At 43.5% G+C, this 18,276-nt stretch overlaps 1 protein-coding gene across 2 annotated transcripts in view; it reads left to right on the plus strand.

The window, feature by feature from the left end:
• RNF213 (ring finger protein 213) overlaps positions 1-18,276 on the plus strand; it is a 2,973,532-nt gene that overhangs the window by 496,891 nt on the left and 2,458,365 nt on the right. For both annotated transcript variants that reach the window (XM_078654076.1, XM_078654077.1), the window contains exon 8: positions 3,537-3,805. In XM_078654076.1, coding sequence (XP_078510202.1) covers positions 3,537-3,805 — 269 coding nt within the window. The remainder of the gene's footprint in view (positions 1-3,536; positions 3,806-18,276) is intronic.

The raw sequence follows: 18,276 nt of genomic DNA on the forward strand, positions 1-18,276 counted from the left end.
AGAGGTAGCAAACGGTAATTTACAAGAGGAAAAAGTGACATGTGTGCATGTTACAAAAGCGTACAAAGTACAAGTAGAGGTATAATACTGCAATAAATGGCACACACTCAAAACACAAGAACAAACGTTACGTAACATGAGGCAATGGTGGCAATTGTGCATGTATCAAAAGCAAACAAAATGGCCTGTCCCCTGCCAAAGTGGCGTGGCGAGCGGTGGAGGGAGGTAGTTTGGGGGGGTTTCGGGGACAATTTTTTTTTTTTTTTAAACTTACCTCATCACCACCGCATCGCACTCTTCCTACTGGGCATAAGCTCCCAGACTTCCCTGCGGACAATCATGACGCTGCATGAAAGCAGTGTCCGGATTGGGCTGAGCGCTGGCAACCTGCGTTCCTAGGCAGACTGGGAGCCAGTGCCTGCTCGCTCCAGCACAGCAATGCAGCTTGGACTGGAGAGAGCTTCACTTCACATGAGGTATTGGCCGGACTGAGATGCCTGGCCAAACCCTCGTGCACTGTGAAAGGAGTGCATTACCACTACCCCACCGAAGTGTCATCCCTCTGGACCCGTCCCCAAGACTCCTCAGAGTCCTGAGGGCGGGTCCAGAGAATTAAAGTAAAACGAGATGAAACTGGTTTAAAACCTCCTGCGTTCTAATGGAGGGGCCTCCGCTGAATAAATGTTTGTGAAATATCTTTGAACAGCTTTATGATGGTCTTGAAGGATAATAGTTTTTACTAGCAGATAAACTCTTTAAAGATTTGGGTCTATGAATTGCGATTGTTTCATCTTTTTCCTTTATATAAATCTTTAGATGTATCAGTCATTGTTAGGTTTGCAATTCCCTGGTCAACTTATTCGAGTTGTACCTTAAATAATCCTGTTATTTTTATTTTTGTTCTGGGATATTGTATTGCACTCATGCTAAAGCTTCCCCGCATTGTACTGGGCTGGTTTTCTATTGCTGACATAGAGCATTGTTGATTCACTGTATGTTGATCTGTGAATAGAAGGCATTTTGTTTCTGTTTTGATCAAAATTTAAGTTCCATTTCTATAGAACAAAAACAGCAACATTTCTGCCATGTACCTCTCTGTTGAATGGCGTGACTGGAGTGTGTCTTGTGGGGGAATAAAGAGCAGGTCCCAAAGGCCATGATTAGCAGGGACTGCCAGCAGCAGGGGGTTAAGCGCAGTGTCTGGCCAAGTGGATGCGTGCCAGGTGAATGAAGTGCACCTTAAACACAAGCATTCCCTGGGGAAACACATTGTTGTTCAGTGAATGGAAACCTCTGAAATGTGCCTGCTAATGTATGCAGTGCATACACTGAATACCCCACTTTGCTACTGGCGCTGGACAAAAAAACAGCTGGCTAACCAGAGCAAATACAATAGGTCTTGCTTTTGGGACCCTATATGTGTTGTTTAGCCAGAGCTATTGGCTTTGCCAATGTCATTACACTATACTGTCGAGTATTGTGGCTGCTGTGCAGCATGTTGAAAAGTTAGAATAAAAAAGCGTTGTAACCATTTTTAACCAAGAAGACCTTATTTACAACTGAACGATCCTAATAAAAAAAAAGAGTTAACATACAAAAATGTCTTCTAGTTTTTTTGTCCTTCCAATGCTGATAGCTTTTCCTACCTGCTCTAATGCTTCTTTGTTATAGCTTTTCATTTGTTATTTGGGGTGGCAGCTGTTTTTTTGGGGGGGACACAAACATGCGGGTGAAGGTTGGGAAATAGTTCCTGAATTACAACACGAGTACTGGAGAAACACTAGGAGAGAAGCAACATATGCCAGATACCAATGGCAGACTGAGGTGGTGCTTAGTGATCCAGAGGTGGTGGTGTGCTGGTGCGGAAGTGAAGCACAAGTGATGCTGAATAATACTCAGGTGGTGCAGAGTGATGCTGCACTGATGCTGAAGTGGTGCTGCATTTGTGCTTTATTGCTGTTTAGGTGGGGCTGTGCTAATGCTGAGTAGGGGATGCCAGGTGGTGTACATTGATTGGAGGTTGTGCTGTGCTGATGCTGAGATGGTGTTGTGCTGATGAGAGAGCGCTGCGCTGGTGCAGAGGTGGTGCTGCTCTAATGTGGAGTTGGTGCGGCGCTGGTGGTTGTGCACTGATAAGGAGGTGGTGCTGTGCTGATGCTGAAATGGTGCCTTGCTGATGATGTGGTGGTGGTCAGGTGGTGCTGAGTGATGCTGAGGTGGTGCTGAGTGATGCTGAGGGGGTTCTAAGTCATGCTGAGTTGTGTAGAGTCCCATTGAGGTGGTGTTGCTGCGCTGATGCTCAGGTGGTGCTGAGCTGGTGCTTACGTGGTGCTGAGTTGCTGAGTGCTGATGCTTAGGTGGTCCTGCAGTGATGCTGAAGCGTTGCTGCTGAATTTTTGCTAAGGTGGGGTTACACTGGTGCTGAGGTGGTGCTGCGTTGGTGCACTGATGAGGTGGTGGTGCTGTGCTGATGCTGTGACTGTGCTTAAGCTGATGTGGTACTGCACTGATGCTATGCTGCACTGGTGCTGAGATGATACTGAGTGATACAGAGATTCTGCTGAGGTGAGTGGGTGTCTGCTTGTACAGCGGTGGTGCTCAAGTGTTGAGTGATGCTGTGGTGTTGCTGAGGTAGTGCTGCTGTGCTGGTGCTCAGATGGTGCCAAGTAATGCCGAGTTGGTGCTATGCTGCACTGATGTTGAGGTGGGGCTGCACTGATGCTGAAGTGGTGCTAAGCTACAGCTAAGGTGGGGCCGAGCTGGTGCTGAGAATCTGTGACTCATTTGTTTCCAGTAAAGCACTTTTCGATGAAAAATCGCATTTGTTGTGAAAAGTTTGCGTTCTTTTCAGACACATGATAGCTGTGTGAGCTCCATTTTAATGAAAATCATGGTTTTATCATATGAATTAATTTTTTCTTGTTTTTTTCCCACGACGACGTGAAAATACGTTTTTAGTATTGCTGAAAAAAATTATGGCCTTCATTACATTTGTCAAAAATTCAAATGTGATTTGCAGAAATTGCAAATTTTGGAAATCTCAATATTAAACAGATAAGTACGCTAATATCTCAAACTACTGAACAGGGTTCGCCAAACTTCAAACAGCATGCCTTCTGTGTTTGGTGTGTGATGTAATGTGCTGGGGATTTGCTGTAGCTACGTGCAATATTTCTAGTGTGAGCTATAATGGATAACATGTTTTTAACCCCTCTTTTAACTTTTCCCCTGCATAGAAACTACACGAACATTGGCATGCTTGACCTTAGTTGCATAGACTAAGCGAGTGTCAAATTTGGTCATTTCCATCCATGGAAACAATGTGGAGTGTTTTTCTGATGATTCACTGTAGGATGAACACCTGATTCCACTAATCATCAATAAAGGCACAAAGCACTTAATGTGTGATTACGATGTTAAATCTTGCTGAGCAATTTATAAGAGAAAGTTCCTCAATGGATACAGTTTAAGACGCCAGATGCATGTTTTCTTTAGGACATCATATTTATTACTGTTAATTTCCTTTGTTTTTATAGGTGAATCACTTGCTCTTGGGAGCCCTTAATAAAGTTGCCCAGCCTTTTCTTAACAAGAGCAATGCTGGTGGAGTGGCAGAAAACACAATTGTCAAAAATCGCCTGGCCGCTGGACTTCTCATTCTCATGGTGGCAGAATATTACTGCCTTCCAACTTCCAAGGAGCAGCTGAATAGCTTATGCAAACTGATATGCCCTAACAAGACATCAAGAGCAGAAGTCCTTGCAGAACTCCGAGACACAAAGGAAATTTTTTCACGCTTACCAAAGTAAGTAATATGTGCATATTATTAGAAAACACGAGTCGACAGTGAACTACTTCTGGGCATTTCTTTTTTTTTTCTTAATAGTTTTTTTGAGTGAAACCTACAAAGAATCACAAAACATCAGTAGCATATCTCTGAGCATGGTACATCGTGTAGCAGTGGCAATCAATCAATCCAGCGATCCGGATAAATGTCTATTGTGCCTTGTCATTTCCAGTTCAACAGTTGGGGATATACATAAGTCGCCCCTGTACACATTCCATCCGACCCATTTTTTGTCCCATTTTTTAGGGCAACCTCTAGATTTATACAATTCTTTTTCAGAAATCATGCACTTATCCATTTCAGCCGCCCCAAATCCTATTCTGTGGTCCTTCCACTACCCCCCATTTCATTGCAATCGCTCTCTTAACTAACGTGTACCCTAGTGTGGCTAATTGCTGTTACACTTCAGTGAGATCAGTAGCTTCCCAAATGTTAAGAAGCCCCAGCGGTGGTGAGTGCTAACTGTTTCCCAGTTGCATCCTGCATGTGTGTCGTTGCCCCATCCCATATGTAGCGTATGAGTGGACAGTCCCAGATAGTATGATAGAAGGTTGCCTCGTTTTGACAGCCCCGCAGACATAGAACACTCTGTCTAGTTCCCATTTTTGCTAACGTCACCCCCTTGAGATACGTTCTATGAAGAATTTTTAATCGGATTAACCGAAAACCAAGGGTGACGGCTGCTTCCCTTGGAGACATCAGTGCAGTCTGCCCGTCCACATCCTCAATATGTCCAATATCAGTCTGCCACCTATCTCGCAGATCCTGAAAGAAATCTGGCAGGTTGTTAGAGTTTGCGATATGTCAGCGATATAGCTTTGTCCGGAATGGGTTCAGAAAGCAGTCTGTCCTCTAGGGTGGACGATTCCGGAAGGTTACCTAGGTCCGGAAACTTCTGGGCATTTCTGTCCAAAACAGCTTAGGGAAGGATTGTCTTCCAGATGGATAGAGTATGAGGTGTTTATCATCATCCAGCATCCCTATGTGAGTTGGCCTTCAGCACTGCTGCTTTCCAGAACTTTGTAAAAACAGGAGTTTGAAATATCAATTGTTTGGCTCTTATTGTAGAAACGTTATTACAGCACAGGCAATAGCAATGCACAAGTCCTTCCCATTCACAAAACGGATTTGGCCTGTTAAGCAGCAGTGCTAGCTTTACTCATTTTTTAGGGTTGTGATATAATAAAATGTGATGAAAGTCTTTGGTGGTGTGTGTTGATATGAGAGGAGAGTAAAGTGGAGGTGGAGAGAGATAGAGTTGACAGAAAGAGCTGACAGAAAGAGCGGGATCAATGAGGCTGAGAAAAAGATGGAAAGTGGGTGGAAAGAGGCTAGATTTGGGGCAAAGGGAGGTGAATTAGGTGGAGAAAGAGAGAAGTAGAAAGGAGGTTGGAGGTAAAGAGAGTAGGGCGGATATGGATGCAGCTCAACCACTGCACTTTAATGTCCCCTGTACTCCTAGTCAAATGCCGACATCTTCATTGCCACCATCCTTTTACCTCCCTGGAAACCTTGTCTATCGCCCTTGTCCTATCATATCATTTGCTCATCTTTTTTGGGCCTTGCCCACAGACAAAGTTTTCAGTCAAAGGCCTATTTCAGACAATACCAATATGTGCAGCAGGCTTTGGGATAACCTATTGCTACCATTGCTTGGCTTTCTTGCCAGTCTCATTAGTTTTATACTTATTCAATAGCTTTCCTTTCTCTTATTGTTTTTTGTTCTTGTCTGGGGGGTGAGGGGGGCGGCGGGGCCATCCTTCTGATTGGATGAGTTGTATCCTTTCATTGCTCATATTTGAGAACGATTTATTTCTTTTTCTTTCATCACTGTATAGGAGTGCATGTATTTTCTTGTTCTTTCCCTCGTGTGCTGCTTCTCCCATCAGATGCCCATGCCTGCACAATACATGTCGCAATCCCCACCACAGCTCTTCCATTGCTTTCCCACTCTTCCGTTCCCAGCTTTGTTTTTATTTTTTTTATTTTTCGCCCACCTGAGCACATCCATTGCTCCCACACTCCCTACTCCATGTTGCCTCCTGTATTGACTTATTACCCTCCTGGTGCTTCATTGCTCTCCTACTCCTCACGAAATAATGATTTAAAAAAAAATACGTTTTTGTGCGGGGGAGGGAGGCCTCAGCAGATGCAATTTCCTGCCAGGAAACTCCTTTTACAAAATGTGCTTTCGTGCATATTTAAATCAACATATATATTTTAATTTACTGCTCCAAGATTGCCATCTTTGACAGTTAATAGAAAAATACACAATATGGTGCTTTCAAATGTCATCATGCTGGATCACTGTTGCATCATTAATCATAGGCACACTTGGGTGATGCTGCACATGTGCGTACATGTCCTCTTGCTTCTTTTTTTCACAGCAATAGCATTTCTCTTTGGCATTGCTGAACAGCTTATGCAAAATCATCGGTAGTCTGAGGCTCTGCATGCCAATGCTTGTTTTACTCTCTTAGTGATGTATATCTTCTCCACATCTTTTAACTCTTCTAGTGCAGTTTTGTCTCTTCCCCAGCTCTCGCTTCTACCTGTACCACTGTGTCTCCTCACCCCCAGTTCTCATCGCTTCCGGTGGAGTTCCCCCTCAAACTCATCAACTGTTCTCTCCTTTTTCTTCCTCGCGTATCCCACTCTCCAGTGCCGTCTGTTCTGTCTGCTCTGAATCAATGAAACAGAAGGCAGTACATGCTAGCTTTTGGAGACCATATTCAGCATTGCAGTGCCCGCTTTCCTGCCCTAGTTTTCTAGCATGGCTGGACTGGCTCATCCCTGAGGATTAGTGATTGAGGGCTCCAGAGAAAAAACGGAGTCATTTGAAGGCAACATGACCAGCATACATTGTGGCAAATGTACCCACAGGTTGCAACATGAACCTGATCTTCAAGGGTGCTTTGCTTCTTTGTCTCTGGTTCCTCTGCTGATGACTGGTTTTTCCTGTCTTTCTGTTTATTGGTCCCGCCCTGGTGTATTTCGGTTCAGACACTAGCTTCATTGGGTTCTCTTCCATGTCCCAAACCTGTCTACATCAGAAGTAGTGGCTGTTGTGTGGGGCGTGAGCTTGTTAACTTGTGCATGCTTTCAGGAGCATCGTTGGGCCACTGAGTGCTGCTAAATTATTCGGAGATATGAAGAAGTCTGCTTTACCAGTCCTTTCATTAACATGGCTGCCAGGCTGCTACCGGAGACAAATTCATAATACAGTGTAACTGCCCCATTCTTCTAGGCAAAAACATTTCCATTATTTCCAGTATTAGATTATGTACATTTCCAAGATGGAATTATGGACCTCTTTTAAATATCCTGCAGCCTTTTAATTGTGGGTGGCCATTACACCACCCATTATTATTGCACAAGGTCTGTTCTTGAGCAATTACTGGGCAGTATGAATTGTGGTTACTGTCATGACTACTGCTGTACCTGGGACCCTTAATAATGGTGCACATTGATTTGATAACTAAGATTTACAGCTTGTGCTGCTTTAGATCATAAACATTTGATGCTCCTGCCATCAGAGACAGAGCGCAGACGTTTGTAGGTTTTTTTTCTTGAGAAATCTTGACTCTCCTCCCTTAGCCCACAATGCACCAGGACAAAGACTTCACCTCAGATAATTTTTTTCTCCATTGACTTTGGATGTTTCAATTAGAGTTCTGGGACTGTCGACCACTTCCCTGTTCATTTTTGCTCCATTTATTGAGGATTGTGAGCCTTCATTGGAAAACACATCACCTGTGATTTTGTCTCTTCTGATTCTAACCACCCTCCCCAGAGGGGTTTCAGGACTAAGGTCGTATAATTTAGACATTTGGGAGGAAAGAATATGGATAATACACCTTTCCAATTCTGTCAAAAGTGTAACACCAAATTCCTGTGGTTGGACAGACATTGGGTGTGCAACCGTTGCCTCTCTCAAGACCGATAGGAATCCAACTGGCCAGTCTGGGCTTGAAACATGTGGACCTTCTGAAACCTAGTAACATTACTTGTAGTTTCAATTTCTTTCCACATTTTTAACAATACTGACTAAAGGCACGAATACCACATTTTTTCCTACCGGGCAGGCATTTTTAAATTTCCCATAACAACATCCACTCCTGGTTTTGACATCTATTCATCTAATATAGTCACCTATAGGCGCTCCCAAGTTACTCGTAGGTTGTAGCACTCCCTGTTCCGTTATTGGAATGTGAAAGACCCAGAAGAAGCAGCATGCCACCAAGGGATAACCCTGGTGGATGAGGGTAATCCAAAGAGAGTCCTAGTTTTGACGGATGGGCTCCTTTTGTTTGCTGGTAATTTGATAGGAGAATGAGTCCCTCTGGTTTTGTCCTCTATTTTCCCTTTTTGTTTTAAAATCTTTTTACGACACCTCATCCCTTAACAGTAGGACAGTAATGAAACTGATGGAGATAATGGCTTAATGTATAGCTCTAGAACTTAACACAAGATTACGCAAGCACCCTTTACAAGAGCATCTAGCACAGCAATAGTTACTAGCAGCAGGTCAATGGGAAGATCAAGTGTTGGTTGAGCCCAGCGTTAAGCACAGCCTCAAATGATGGAACGAGAAAAATGTGTCACTGGGCAGGCCATTTCAGAACCCTCAACCACAGATGACCATTACCACAGATGCCTCACTCATGGGAAAGGGAGCACATCTCAGCCACATGATTTTTCATGGTACCTGGGCATCCGAACCGAGTATTTCACTCATAGATTACCAGTAGCTGACAGGAATTCAGTTGGCGCTCATAGCTCTTTACAGTTGTAGAGGGAAAACAGCTTTAGTCAACATGATTGTCATGTGCTTCTTTGAGAAACGCAGTTTGCACTCTTTCTACTTAGTTTTTATCTCTAGCTCAAATGATCAGGGGTTTGGCCATTTGAAGTCACAGCCAGCTCCTAGCAAAGCACCTACCGGGGTGGACGATGACTTTGTGAACTTACTAAACATGATGCATCAACAGGTACACAAGTAAAATATGAATCCCTATGTACTTCAGAGACACTTTCTTACATAAGAAACATCCTCAATAGACGTTTTTGCCATTTCAGAAATAGCAAAATGCCCATATTTTCCTTCCAAGTACCCACACCGTTATGAAAGCAAAAAACTCCTTCTCCTGAGTTTGGCAAATGATTAGTAGTGCTAAATTCCCATGAGGGCATTTATATCAGTGGGGGGGGCTAAATTGTTGCGTAGGTTACCAAATTTTACACCTTAACCCCTTCAGCGAGGCGCGAATTTTCGCGCTGTGCTGAAGGTTCTAATGAGCCTATGGGCTCATGACGGAACGGTTCCGTCATGAGCACAGCTCAACCGACGCTCATGACGGAACTGTTCCGTCATGAGCATGGAAGGGGTTAATATGTGTTGGACCAAAAATTAGCATGAAAATATTGCAAACGCAAAGATTAAAAATTTCGTCCATTTATTTTAAAATAATTTAAAAATTATAATGACACATTATTACATCAAAAACAATTTTATGCACATTTATCTTTGCTGTTAGTCAGCTCAATTAAAAACTCCCATTTTAAAAAAAAATTGCCGTTAAGCATAATTACACAAGTCTACATATACATCATATTTCTTAAACATAAAGAACAAACTGTCGACGCGGCGTTTCGGTGCCTCGAATACTCTCGCACCTTCTTCAGGACTTGTTCATTTAAATCATATCTATAAAAGACATGTCACAATACATTTCATTAGGTCCAACATTAAATCTAACAATTGCACATTGATTCATTAACATTTTCACTAATGTCCTATTTGGTAACCACGCAACCTAGTGATCTAAGTCTATTCCCTCAGTCCCCTGTGATACTGAGTTGCCACATCTTAGTATTCCTAAGAGGGAGGACATGACTAGCGTGGTCTGTTTTTATCGCTAGGATGGGGTGTCAACAATTTACTTTTTAGACACCAATTATGTGGGCTTTGAATAAATATAGAAGGGCAATCAGATCTCCATCCCTTCTTTGTTATAGAGTCCCACCCACAGGTACCTCTATGTTCTTACCCAGGTATATATTTCCTTCCTGGCAGTATCTTCACGGTTTTATGAGCAGGTTTTCTTCAGCTCTTGTGTTCTCCTAGGGAGGTTTTGTTTACTTTCCTCTTTTATAGGAGAAAACGCACCTTATTTTAGTTGCCCTGTTATTTGGACTATTTCCTCACTTTTGCTCTAGTGTTCTCCTATTTATGATTTTTATTCTTTACCTTCTGTATCGATTTTACTGGAACTCCACCCGGGTTGATTAAAAAATGGACCAACTTCAATCCTATCAAGACAGAAAAACATCTCTTTTTATAAGGGGTTGCCTTTCTACCACCTTTCTACGGTAGTTATCAACTGTCTCTTAGCCTTCTTTTCTTATTTCTCTTAAAAAAAAAGGGGGCTTACCGGTCCTATTTTCTTGGTGTCTTAAAAGGTTTAGAAGGACTCCTCTGGGAGCTACCCGTCGGGATGTTTTTCTCACCACTTTGTCTGAAAGATAATTTACGTTTTTAGACTATCTGGGCTTTAGTTTCCCTCTGGTTGTCCTTTCCCTCTGTCTTCAAGGTTTTACCTTTTATTGGTGAAAAATCCTGCTTAAAACTTGATGTTCGAGGCATATGGGCTGCAGATAGTACATTTATGAATAGATCGCCATCTGGTGTTGGGCTCGGATGATTGCACTTGTTTTTCTCTTGGAGAAGTCTTTTGTCGTCACGAGACTGATGACTCCTCCCATGGGTGCTAGTGCGCATGGGCATCGGCTCCATCCTTGGATTGTTTTTTTCCGCCATCGGGTTCGGATAAGGATCGAAGCGCTCCGGATCGACTTCGAGAAAAAAGTTATATTCGGCGCGTATTCCCTTTCCAATTCGACGGTATTGTTATCGAGCGCGATTTCATTTCCAATTCGACGCGCTTCGACGTCAACAACAAATTTGCAACTTCTACGTCGACCAGACCGGGAGGCCTATCTCGACGTAGTCCAGCCCGGAGTCCATAGAAAGGACCCCATTCAAGAAATGTCCAAAGTGTTTTTTGAAATTGGACAGCACCCTTCAAGAGTTATGCACCATTGCAATGCGATTGTTAGAAAAGAACATACAGATAAACAAAATATTGGTTTTCCCAAGCGTCCACAAAATACACACAATGTTGTGACTTAGATTTCTATTATTAATTGAAAGGTCATAAACAGGAGGAACCAGAAGGCCACAACGCGATGCTCTTGTACGTTCCAGCTCCTTGACCTCACTGTGGGCTTGCTCTTGTCTTGTGTCTACACTGACCGTTGCTAGGATCTGTGATCCTGTTTATGACCTTTCAATTAATAATAGAAATTTCCTGAAAAACCTGACCGGAACGTATGTGAAAAGCGAAATCAGAAAGATTGTTTCAAGCCCTGAAGAAGTCCGGCAACGGACGAAACGCGTCGGCTATTCGCAACTATCAAAAAAAAGAAAAGAGAATAAAAACCGAATAAAAAAAAGAAAATCTAAGTCACAACATTGTGTGTATTTTGTGGACGTTTGGGAAAACCAATATTTTGTTTATCTGTATGTTCTTTTCTAACAATCGCATTGCAATGGTGCATAACTCTTGAAGGGTGCTGTCCAATTTCAAAAATCAGTTTCTTAGGGTGGTAGGTTGCCTATCTTCCTTAAGGCTCGTGTGGGGATCACGTGTCTGGACTTAGCACCTTCTGTTCCTATATAGCGCATGGTACTTCAATAGTAGTGCAGATTGTTCCTTAATTCCCAGTTCTCTTGTCACATAAATGTCCAAAGTGTGGTGCTAAGTTCCCACACAAGGACTTACACGAGGTGTGCAACCTCTGTTTATCACCTGAACACGAATCCAGGTACTGTGAAGCCTGTGCGGCATTCTCCTCCAAGTCGACGATTAGAAACCGTCGAGCCCGAAGACACGAGACGTCGAGAATGCAGTCAGATGCAATCCCGGAGTTGTTCGAGGCACAACATCCAGAAGAAGAAGAAGAAGATGACGAGTCGCGGTCGGAAGCGGACGAGTCCGACGTCGAAGAAATCGACGTTCATCAAACCGTGAGTGACGACGTCCCTTTACCAAAAAACCGACCCCGTTTGGTGTCGACCCCGCCTTCGAGCCCGGTCAGACAACCGAAAAAAGTTTCCGACGGCCCGCCTTTAGGCTCGGCAACGAAACCGAAACACTCGGCCTCCCATCATGTCTGATCCGAGAAACGGTCGGCATCGACATCGACACCGAAGCTCCATAACAAGGAAAGCTCGCAGTCAAAACATTCCATGTCGAAACCGAAACAAGCTTCGACGTCGAAGACTTCCTCGACACCGAAAAGATCGGACTCGAACAAACATTCGGTGCGGAAAACATATAACACTAAAAGTCAAAAGCACCTTTCGGAACCAAAAACTTCGGTACCGACACAGGAGCATCAGACAGATCCAAAACAAAAAACTTTGTTTATTGATCCGCAAACTGGCAAGGTGGTCACAAAACTACCTAAAAAGAGGAAGAATGAACAGTTGGACGACAAAGCTCCTCCTCCTAAGAAGAGAACAACGGGGACAAATACAACTCCTCCCCTTTCTCCACAACCTAGAGACACACCCTCTTCTCCTCTTCCTCACCTTCTGCCAGCTATTCCTACTACACCACGCGCATCTACACCTCAAACAGATGTAGAAAGTGACATGGGGGAGGGAGAACTTCCTAGGGTTGACAACGACACTATCCCAGAAGATACAGACCCATGGGAAGATTATAATGCAGGATCAGATAATAACGACCCTGACCTGTATCCCTCAAAACCTTCACCACCTGATGATAATACAGGTTTTGCACAGTTAATAGGGCAGCAAAATACCACAAGGTAGACTTACATACAGAACCTCAGATAGAGGATTTCCTTTTAGAAACACTACCTGCTGCACAAAGAACCTCCGGGACCCTACCAATGCTTAAGGGTCTCCTTAATCACACATCAGACATATTTAAAGACCCAGTGAGGGCTAGGGTATTAAATCCAAGAATAAAAAAAATATATATAAGGCAGCCCCAATGGACCCAATATTTATTAAGAGACAAATACCGCTGGACTCGCTAGTGGTCACAAACGCTCGTCAGAGAGCAAATTCATTAACTACGGGAGAAGCTCCTCCTCCTGACGGAGTCCAAGTTAATAGATGCCTCTGGCAAAAGAGTAGCATCCCAAGCGGCAAACAGCTGGCGCATAGCTAATACGCAGGCACTACTTGCACGTTATGATAGAGCTCATTATGATGAGTTAGAAAAACTCATTACACATCTCCCTAAAGAACATCAAAAAAAGGCAGATCAGCTCATACAAGAAGGGAAAATAACTAACACTTCCATTAAGTGCGCCTTAGACGCAGCAGACACTGCAGCAAGAGCTATAAACACCAGTATCATGTTAAGAAGACATGCATGGCTTAGAGTCTCAGGATTCAAACGAGGTACAAACCTCCTTGTTAAACCAGCCTTTTGATGGGAAAACACTTTTCGGCTCCAGGACAGATGAGGCCTTAGAAAAGATGAAAAAAGACACGGAAACGGCTAAATCAATGGGAGCATTGCAACAGCCAACTCAAAGGGGTTCCTTTCGTAGGTCCACCTATACAGGCGGATCCAAAAATGCAGGCACAAGCCAGCAATCAACCTCTTTTACACCAACATCACCCAGAGGTAATTCTAAAAGGCAGTTACAGAGGTAACAACAACAAGGGTAGAGGTTGCGGAAACAACAACCGCAACTCTCCAACCCCAAAATAGTGACTTCATAAAGCTCCCCCCAGACCATGTAACACCGGTCGGGGGCGTCTATCACAGTTCCTACCTGTCTGGGAAAACATCACATCAGACAGGTGGGTGAGACAAATTATCCAACATGGTTATTGCCTAGAACTAACAGCTACCCCACCAAACATCCCCCCTAAACAGCGTCCAATGAGTCAAGATCATCTAACATTGTAAAACAGGAAGTACTATCACTACTACAAAAGCATGCCATAGAGAAGGTTCCACAACATCAACAGGGAACAGGAGTATACTCTCTATACTTTCTAATTCCCAAAAAAGACGGGTCCCTAAGGCCAATACTAGACCTCAGACCCCTCAATGCATACATAAATTCGGAACATTTCCACATGGTCACGCTCCAACAAGTACTTCCTTTACTGAAGAAAGGGGACTTTCTTTCTACACTAGATCTAAAAGACGCTTACTTTCATATCCCAATTCACAAAGCCCACAGAAAATACCTCAGGTTTGTGGTAGAAGGACAACATTACAAGTTCAAAGTCCTTCCTTTTGGGGTTACAACAGCACCAAGGGTGTTCACAAAATGCCTAGCAGTGGTGGCAGCACACCTGAGAAGACAACAAATACATGTCTTCCCTTACTTGGACGACTGGCTAATAAAGGCCAAGTCACAACAAGAATGTCTTCAAAACACACAGAAGACCATTCAGTTGCTTCACCAGCTAGGGTTTACGGTGAACTACACAAAATCCCACCTGCAACCAAACAAGGTTCAACACTATCTAGGGGCTACTATAGACACAGAAAAAGGGAAAGTATACACCAATCCAGTCAGGATTCAAACAATGCTCACACTGATTCAAAGATTTCAACCACAACACTCACTAACAGCTCGAGTGTTCATGCAGCTATTAGGAATGATGTCATCCTGCATACTGCTAATACCATATGCCAGACTACAAATGCGTCCGCTTCAAGAATGTCTAGCAACACAGTGGAATCGGGCTCAAGGTCAGATTACAGATCTGGTGTTGGTAGACGACCGCACACATCGCTCTCTGAAGTGGTGGAACACAACAAACATTTCCATGGGGCGGTCGTTCCTAGAACAATTCCACAAGTGGTGCTAACAGCGGATGCATCGCTCACAGGATGGGGAGCGCATATGGACAAATGTACAGGGAAGATGGAGTGTACAGCAAAAAAGACTGCACATCAACCATCTAGAACTACTGGCAGTGTTTCTAGCATTAAAAGCTTTTCAAATGCAGATTATCAGCAAAGCAGTCCTGATCAGAACAGACAACATGACAGCAATGTATTATATTCAAAAACAAGGGGGGGGACACTCTCTCCAACTATCCAGACCAGCGCAGGAAATTTGGAGATGGGCCATTCCTCAAAACATCTATCTGTTAGCCGAACACCTTCCAGGAGTTCAAAATCAGATAGCAGATATCTTAAGCAGGGAGTCAGAACAGATACACGAATGGGAACTGCACGACCAGATACTGCAGCCATTCTTCCAAAAATGGGGACAACCAGAGATAGATCTCTTTGCCACTCATCAGAACGCAAAATGCCAAAGCTTGGCATCCAGGTACCCACACCACCTGTCGCAGGGCAATGCATTATGGATAAATTGGTTCAACAAATTTGCATACGCTTTTCCCCCTCTCCCACTAATTCCATTAGTGGTTCGAAAACTGCAACAACATTCAATGACCATGATACTAGTAGCACCCACGTGGGCAAGATAGCCGTGGTATACCACGCTCCTGCAACTCTCACAGGTGCCACATCAAAAACTAAGAATCCTACCCATGCACCTTACACAGAACCATGGAGAAATAATGCACCCAGATCCCAAACAAATGAACCTAGCGATCTGGCTCCTGAGGTCCTACAATTTGGATACTTAAATTTACCTCCAAACTGTATGGAAATCATTAAGCAAGCACAACGTCCCACCACCAGAGCATACTATGCAGCATAGAGGAAAAGGTTTGCTGTATACTGTAACAGTAACAACATCAACCCACTGGACGAATCCACAAAAAATATTATTTGCCACTTACTACACTTGCAGCAATGTAACCTTGCTTACACCTCCATTAGAGTACATCTTGCAGCTATAGCAGCGTACCTGCAAAACAGGCAACATCTATCCCTGTTTAGAGTGCCAGCAATTAAAGCCTTCATGCAAGGCCTCAAAAGAGTCATTCCATCAAGACTGCCACCTTCCCCAGTTTGGAATCTCAACATAGTACTCACCAGACTAATGGGACCACCCTTTGAACCTATGCATAGGTGTGAAATACAATTCCTTACATGGAAGGTAGCCTTCCTTATAGCCATTACCTCCCTCAGGAGAGTGAGTGAACTACAGGCATTGACAATTCAAGAACCATTCCTACAGTTACACCAAAATAAAGTGGTTCTTAGAACAAACCCAAAATTCTTGCCTAAAGTAATTTCAGCATTCCACATCAATCAGCCAGTGGAACTACCAGTCTTTTTTCCAAAACCACAGACAATAGCTGAGGGGGCCCTACATACATTAGATGTCAAAAGGGCAATATTGTATTACATAGAAAGAACAACTATTTGTAGCTTTTTCCCCCCAACACATAAGGGCAAGCCTATCTCTAAAGCAGGCATTGCCAGGTGGATCGTAAAATTCATACAGATATGTTACATAAAAGCAAAGAGAACATTAACTGTTTCTCCTAGAGCTCATTCTACACGTAAACTAGGGACATCTATGGCATTCTTAGGAAACATTCCCCTAGATGACATATGCAAAGCAGCAACTTGGTCTACACCGCATACCTTCACAAAACACTACTGTGTTGATGTGCAGGCAACACAACAAGCAAGAGTGGGCCAGGCTGTACTAAAAGCTTTATTTCAAACTGTTGCAACAGACACTGGTGACCACCGCTAGGGAGGTAACTGCTGTATAATCTATTCATAAATGTACCATCTGCAGCCCATATGCCTCAAACGGAATATGCTACTTACCAGTATGCATCTGTTCTTGGCATAGAGGGCTGCAGAGTGGTACATGCCCTCCCTGCCTCCCCAGAAACCTGTGTCTGTTCCAACAATATCTTATTTAGATACACTTACATGGGCATCTCTTTCTGTATTCTATCATACTACTCCATCTAACCCTACTATGGCAAAACAATCTAAGGATGGAGCCGATGCCCATGCGCACTAGCACCCAAGGGAGGAGTCATCAGTCTCGTGACTACAAAAGACTTCTCCAAGAGAAAAACAAGTGCAATCATCCGAGCACAACACCAGCTGGCGATCTATTCATAAATGTACAACTCTCCAGCCCTCTATGCCAAGAACAGATGCATACTGGTAAGTAGCATATTCCTTCCACCTTCTTCTTCCTTTAGTGTGAAGTCAAGGCTCACTCTGTTGGGCTTTTATGGATTAGCTGCCAACTCTAGAAAGACCACAAACAATATCATAGATTACTGTTGGAGCAGTGTTCTGTCCCTGCTGCCCATATCTATTTAGGTAACAGACACCTATCTTACTTACTTGTTTAGGGTAGCTGAACTGCGTGGCGTCCTCCTTCCCGAGCTGTTTGGTAATGGTTTCCTCTCTGGGTATGCCTGGTATAAATACTCTCCTTGATTAGCTAATTGCTCACACCTGGAGGCCCTGTTTAGTTTCAGGAGTGTGTACTTGGGGGTTTGATGTCCTCGGTGTGGTCGCCATCTTATAATGGGTTAAATTCCCTTTCTTTCTGTTACTCAGTAACCTGTAATTCGTAATTGGGCTTGCTTTTGATGTTATCTCACTGGTCATCATTAGTCATGTTATTTATTCTCCGTTCGGAGCATGATAAGAAAAACTGGAGATCTGTACCCTCCGGTCCTTGAATTCTCGTTACTGTTTATGTCCTAAGCACAAATGCGTTCATTTGTAGTGGCCTTGTGATTCATTTATTGTGGACATGTGAATACAGTACCCCAGTTTTCTTCACCATTCTTGTACCATTATTTATGATGTTTAAAGAGGCGCGATCGGAGTTTCACGAACCTTTTAGGCGGCCGCCATTTTGGATTGGGAAACTATCGCACTATATATCCAATAGTTTTGCAGTGTTATCACTGATGGTTTAATGATTCCTGCCCCCCATTAAATGATACAAGTACCCAAAATCTTCAGTATGCACCTTACAGACATTTTGTATCTAATGTTTAGTACGGGCTACTTCCCTACTAAGTGGAAGCTAGCTTCTAACCTCCCTCTTCTCAAGAAGTCGAATCTTGACGCTGCCAAACCCAACAACTGTTTTCCTATTTCACGCCACCCATTCCCTGCAAAAATTGATAAAAAGTCCAGTAACTCACAATTGACAGCCTTAATTGAAAATCATGGTCATCTTGATCCCACTCAGTTCGGCTTCAGAAGCCATCACAGCATGGAACTCGCCCTACTCACAGTGTCCAAGCAAATCGGCCAACTGTTGACGCAGGAGGCAATGCCGGCCTGGTCCTTTTTTCGAGCTCTCTGCATCATTTGACACAGTCATTCACAATATCCTCCTAGATAGTCTTGTGTGGGCCAAGAAGTTACACTTCTTAAATCTTTTCT

The sequence above is a fragment of the Lissotriton helveticus genome, chromosome 7, assembly GCF_964261635.1.
Source record: "Lissotriton helveticus chromosome 7, aLisHel1.1, whole genome shotgun sequence".
In the NCBI taxonomy this organism is placed as follows: domain Eukaryota; kingdom Metazoa; phylum Chordata; class Amphibia; order Caudata; family Salamandridae; genus Lissotriton; species Lissotriton helveticus.